Raw genomic sequence first — 6,223 nt, forward strand, 5'->3', positions numbered from 1 at the left:
CTGACTGACTGTTCACCTGACTGACTGACTGACTGACTGACTGACTGACTGACTGACTGACTGACTGACTGTTCACCTGCCTGACTGTTCACATGCCTGACTGTTCACATGTCTGACTGTTTACCTGACTGACTGACTGCTCACCTGACTAACTGTTCACCTGACTGTTCGCCTGTCTGACTGACTGACTGTGTTTTCAGCCGTCGGAGGTCGAAGAGTAAGAGTCCCTTCAAGAAGGAGAAGAGTCCGATCAGGTGAGCATTGAACAGTTTAAAACAAAGGAATATTTTCATCTCGACTGTAACACACTCAGTAAAACTGTTGTTGTTGTTGTTGTTGTTGTTGTGGTTGTTGTTGCAGACAGCCGATAGACAACCTGACTCCGGAGGAACGAGACGCCCGGACGGTGTTCTGTATGCAGCTGGCAGCCCGGATACGACCTCGAGACCTCGAGGAGTTCTTCTCTGCTGTTGGGAAGGTGTCGCCCAGTTCACTGCTTTTATATCACAGCTGCATCATTACATATAAAATCAGTCAAATCTGAACAAAGTTCCCCCCAAACCTCCTCAGAACTTCATCAGTACAGCAGATAGACACATGGCATAAAAACTGACACCAGATCAGTTTGGTTTGAACAAGTCATTGTAAATGAAATCATTGGTTGGTTGCCATGGTAACCGTCACCGTGGTGCCTCAACAGGTTCGGGATGTGAGGATGATCTCAGACAGGAACTCACGCAGGTCGAAGGGTATCGCCTACATCGAGTTTGTGGAGGCCAGTTCAGTTCCTCTGGCCATCGGACTGACGGGGCAAAGGCTGCTGGGAGTTCCCATCATTGTTCAGGCATCACAGGTACACACACACACAGCCTAGATCCTTACCAACATCTTCAGACTTTCTCACGTTGACGGTTTCCATCTGCACTAAACAGAAACACACACACAGGTCCTTTAATACTGATTATACTACACCTGTACCACACCTGTACTGTACCTATACTACACCTGTACCACACCTGTACTGTACCTATACTACACCTGTACTCTGCCTGTACCGTACCTGTACTGTACCTATACTACACCTGTACCGTACCTGTACTGTACCTATACTACACCTGTACCACACCTGTACTGTACCTATGCTACACCTGTACCGTACCTATACTACACCTGCACTGTACCTATACTACACCTGCACTACACCTGTACTGTACCTGTACTACACCTGTGCCACACCTGTACTGTACCTATACCACACCTGTAATGTACCTGTACCACACCTGTACTGTACCTATACTACACCTGTACCACACATGTACTGTACCAGTACTACACCTATACTACACCTGGACTATACCAGTACTACATCTGTACGACACCTGTACTACACATGTACTGTACCTATACTACACCTGTACTTTATCTGTACTACACCTGTTCTGTACCTGTACTACACCTGTACCACACCTGTATGGTACATGGAGACTAAAATCGATGAACCTGTGTGTTCAGGCTGAGAAGAACCGAGCAGCAGCTGCAGCAGCCAACAACCTTCAGAAGGGAACATCTGGACCGATGAGGCTGTACGTCGGCTCGCTGCACTTCAACATCACCGAGGAGATGCTGAGAGGAATCTTTGAGCCATTTGGGCGGGTAACACACACACACACACACACACACACACACATGTATATCCAGGTGCACAAACACATAGGTGTGTATGTGTCTGACAGCTGCTCTGTTTGTCAGATTGAGAGCATCCAGCTGATGATGGACAGCGAGACCGGACGCTCCAAAGGTTACGGCTTCATCACGGTGAGTTCCTCCTCTCAGGTTCTGATCATGTGGCAAGTTGCAACGTAGACCTGCTGCTTCCTGATCATCTCAGTCATCTGCATGTTCCAACAACAACCAGAAGGTCCAGGGACTTGGGTCGTGCAGTCAGGAAGTTCTGCAAGTTGGTGGATCATTATTCAGCGCAGTTCTCGTCTTTCCATTGCAAATGTTCCACCACAGCTATTCCAGCCGTCACTGTTTTGAGTTCAGCTGCATCCTTGGCTTAGCCCCGCCCACCGCCACTGTGATTGGTTGAAGGAAACACGGCCGAGCCAGAGGCTGTTTTTCACGCTTTACCTGCCTGCTCAGACCAGCACACCTGTGGTGATGTCAGTTTGCAGATGCCGAATGTGCCAAGAAAGCTTTGGAGCAGCTGAACGGTTTCGAGCTGGCGGGTCGACCCATGAAGGTGGGTCATGTGACGGAGCGGACCGACGCCTCCACGGCCTCGTCCTTCCTCGACAGCGACGAGCTCGAACGCACCGGCATCGACCTGGGAACCACCGGGAGGCTGCAGCTGATGGCCCGGCTGGCTGAAGGTGAGCCCACACCATGCTCAGCACCATAGAATCCTGTGTTCTGGACCGTTCCAGTAGAACCAGCATCAGAGCCGCTCACATTCTAACCAGCTGTCTGCTGCAGGAACCGGACTGCAGATCCCTCCTGCTGCTCAGCAGGCCCTGCAGATGAGTGGAGCCATCGCCATAGGAGCCATGGCTGCTGTGTCAGGTACACACACACAACTACACCACCACACACACACAACTACACAACTACACAACCACACACAACTACACAACCACACACACACAAACACACAGACAGTGTGTGTGTGTCTGTGTGTCTGTGTCTGTGTCTGTGTGGCCCTCTGAGCATGTGCTTTGTGTGCAGCTGCCATGAACCCGGCCCTCAACATGAACTCTGCTGCTCTGAACCTCCCGTCTCAGCCTCTGGCCACGCACTGCTTCCAGCTGTCCAACATGTTCAACCCCACCAGGTGAGAACACACCTGTCTGCCCCGCCCAGCTGTTCAGCATCAACACACTGAATTCACACTGACACAGTTTATTCATGTCGTTACGGTTACTGATCAGCTGGTCAGTCTGTGTGTCTGGCCTCTAAAGTCCACGTCCAGGTCTTTGTTTAGTCTTTACACACCTGTGGTCATACGTGTTCCTGCGGTCATGTATGTACAGGGAGAGACACCTGGGGCCTCATGTACAAAAACTTGCGTGGATTTCATACTGAAACCTGGCGTATGCTTCAATCTTGAAAACTGCGCACGCACAAAAAAATCCAGATGAACGAAAGTGAGCGTACGCCGGAATCCAAGCACATTTCCTTTGTACATCTCACTCAGCGTGGAATTGACCGCACATGTTGGAGTACCAGACTCCTCCCTCTCCACGCCCCCAATTTAAATATGCAAAATAGTATAAACAGGGCCGACAGGCGGGATTCCCCTCTCTGCAGGATCAGATAACAGTAACCAGGATGAACTCACCCCGTTTGAGCAGAGAGTCTATTGTGGGTGACGCTGCTGTCACAGGGGTGGTGGGAGCACACGTGGGTCACTCAGATCACCCCCAAGGTAAATATTTATTGTGTAACTCACAGATTTATTCACTACACGGGTCATATAATAATCTGCTCGCAGCCAAACAAGATACAGGTTTATGTGTAATCATGCCAGGATATCAAAAAGGAAATCAAAACTTTGTCTCATGTCAGATTACTCAATTTATTATTTTCCAACAGACAATGAGGCAGGAGAAGACTGTGAGACGCAGTCCCAGCCTCGTATCACAGACCCGCGGGATTCCTCCAGCCTCCCCGGCGTCAGCCGATCCTCCGGTCCGCCACAACAGCCAGCTGCTGATGCCCGTCCGGGGCGCACATTAACGCATGTCGGGGGGATTAATATTAGGACAATTAAATGACTTACTCACCAAGAAGCCACCCATCCCGCACGGTGCCAGCTTGTAGCCTGTTCTCAACCACGCTGTTGGTCAGAATGTGTTTTGATCAAGGCCGCCTCGCAACAACGTTACTTAAATGTATTTGCGCATCACAGATGATCTGTACACTGTTCTTTAATTAAGTTCACTGTACTCTTTAACTAAGAATGCCTCCTGTTTACATAAACAAATGCATCTTGTGATGGTGCCTCTATATCAATGTGTGTGCAGTCGATCGCTCCGATTACATCAGGAGAACCGGCCGTCGCTACCTGGGTCTGTTAAGTGTTCATCTAAGTGTCTCTGATGTGCACATCACTTTGAGGAATTACATTTTTTTTACATTGTTTTTTACATTTTTATATTCCCAGCATCACCTCTAGGTGTCGCCAACGGCTCAAAAGCAATAGAAACGTGCATATGCCAGTCAAGAAGTTGGCGAGGAGGACCGCACATTTCCACGTTCATTTCACTCTTAATACATCTGAACATGAGCGTGGAAAAGTGCGTACGCCAAGTTTTTGTGCGTACGCACACTTTGTACATGAGGCCCCTGATGTGAGTGTCTCAGGTGAGCCGCAGGTAGCAGCAGAGTAACTGTGTGTGTTTCAGTGAGGAGGCAGCCGGCTGGGAGGTGGAGATCCGACACGACGTCATCGAGGAGTGCAACAAGCATGGAGGACTGGTCCACATCTACGTGGACAAGAATTCCGCCGAAGTACGCCTCAACGCCAACCTCATCAACTCATGTCTGACCTCATCAACTCACCTCTGACCTCATCAACTCATCTCTGACCTCATCAACTCATCTCTGACCTCACCATCTCACCTCTGACCTCATCTCACCTCTGACCTCACCATCTCACCTCTGACCTCGCCATCTCACTTCTGACCTCACTGTCTCACCTCTGACCTTGGTTTGACCTTTGACCTCTGGCTGTCCTTTTTACAGGGAAACGTCTACGTCAAGTGTCCGTCAATCCCGGCTGCCATGGCCGCCGTCAACTCTCTACATGGAAGATACTTTGCTGGTAAGACTTGCTGTCACATGACCCCGGTACTGTGGACCAATCAGTGAGCAGCACTAACATCCACCTGTCATTTCAGGTAAGATGATCACGGCGGCATACGTCCCACTGCCCACCTATCACAACCTGTTCCCAGAGTCTGTCACTGCCACACAGCTGCTGGCCCCGCCCCCGAGGCGGTGACTCACCTACAGTCACTGCCCCCTGATTGGACAGTGGACATGAGAGCCCGCCCCCTTTTACGTCTTCTCTCCTATTGGTCAGATTCACTTCATGGGTCTGAGAACACCTGCTAGGGACCCTGTTTGTTTGTTTGTTTTCAGTCAGGACACAAACAACTCACTCTCTCGCTATTGGCTGGATCCTGGTCACGTTTGTGTGTCCTCGACCAGGTGACCCGCCCATTTTCTTCCTGTTGTTTGACTCATCATCCTGAGTATCATCCAATGATTGAGCTCTGTGAGCTGCGAGGGGGCGGGACGGTGTCTGCTGATTGGTCGGTTCGAAGCCGTTTGGTATTTAACTGTTTTTCTAAATGAGATTTGATTTTGTAAAATTGTTGATTAAATTTTATTTTGAAGTCACTCAGCTGCAGCATGTTCTTTTTAAAAAAAACTCTTTATTTTGAACATTTTCATTTATGAAACACAACCATGAGCTCAGGATGTTGTCATGACATCATTCACATCCAATAAAAATGCACGTTTCAAGTCAACATGTTGTCGCTGCTGACAAAGCTGGCTCCTGATTGGCTGGGAGGGAACAGTCATGGGCGGAGCCTGAGATCCAGCACTGAACCCGACACACCCAGGTGTACCTGTCAATAAACTGCCGTCTGTGTGTTCAGACCAGTAGGAGGTAACCGGATCAGTTCTGTGGAGATGTGTCAACAAACAGAACCAGAAGTCCAGTTACCTTCTACTGATGCTCCTGAGATCACTGTGACCAGAAGGCTGAACTTCAAAGCCAGTTCAACAGATCCAGACTTTCTCTGAGCAGCGGCTCCACATGAACCAAAGCTCCAGCAGAGACCACAGGTATCATGAAGGAGGTTCAGCTTCCTGCTTCAGACTCTGTTCTCATTAAAGGAGGCGCTATCGCGTCACGTGACGCTTCTTCTGCACTGAATGAATCGATCACGTGCAGCTGCTTCAGTCAGCGCCTTGTTTTAATGGAGAACAATGAGGAACATCAACATGATGACGGTAAAAAGCGCTGCGACTGTAAACGGTGAAGACAGGAATGCTGGTAGAAACTGTTCAACGTGTTCATAGAGAATGTTTACTGATGCAGCTGCTGGTTTCCAGCTGACAGCTGCAGGTTAAAGCTAAACTTTAACCTTCATACATTTAAACCTGATCTGGTGCTGAAGCTCATTCAGGTCTGACTCTGTCCCAGAAT

At 49.3% G+C, this 6,223-nt stretch overlaps 1 protein-coding gene across 3 annotated transcripts in view; it reads left to right on the forward strand.

Annotated features, from left to right (window-relative positions):
- LOC103363772 (RNA-binding protein 39-like) overlaps nucleotides 1-5,406 on the forward strand; it is a 10,363-nt gene extending 4,957 nt beyond the window's left edge. For 2 of the 3 annotated variants that reach the window (XM_008290663.1, XM_008290664.1), the window contains exons 5-15: nucleotides 201-254; nucleotides 361-478; nucleotides 701-853; nucleotides 1,513-1,653; nucleotides 1,750-1,815; nucleotides 2,171-2,375; nucleotides 2,479-2,565; nucleotides 2,728-2,833; nucleotides 4,407-4,512; nucleotides 4,747-4,825; nucleotides 4,902-5,406. In XM_008290663.1, the coding sequence (XP_008288885.1) occupies nucleotides 201-254; nucleotides 361-478; nucleotides 701-853; nucleotides 1,513-1,653; nucleotides 1,750-1,815; nucleotides 2,171-2,375; nucleotides 2,479-2,565; nucleotides 2,728-2,833; nucleotides 4,407-4,512; nucleotides 4,747-4,825; nucleotides 4,902-5,005 (1,219 nt within the window). In that variant the 3' untranslated portion in view covers nucleotides 5,006-5,406. Of the gene's footprint in view, nucleotides 1-200; nucleotides 255-360; nucleotides 479-700; nucleotides 854-1,512; nucleotides 1,654-1,749; nucleotides 1,816-2,170; nucleotides 2,376-2,478; nucleotides 2,566-2,727; nucleotides 2,834-3,594; nucleotides 4,148-4,406; nucleotides 4,513-4,746; nucleotides 4,826-4,901 lie in introns of those variants that run through there. The other variant, XM_008290665.1, reaches the window with a different exon arrangement.
- The last annotated feature ends 817 nt before the right edge of the window (nucleotides 5,407-6,223 follow it).

This window comes from Stegastes partitus, unplaced genomic scaffold (assembly GCF_000690725.1).
Source record: "Stegastes partitus isolate 25-593 unplaced genomic scaffold, Stegastes_partitus-1.0.2 Scaffold690, whole genome shotgun sequence".
Lineage (NCBI taxonomy): Eukaryota > Metazoa > Chordata > Actinopteri > Pomacentridae > Stegastes > Stegastes partitus.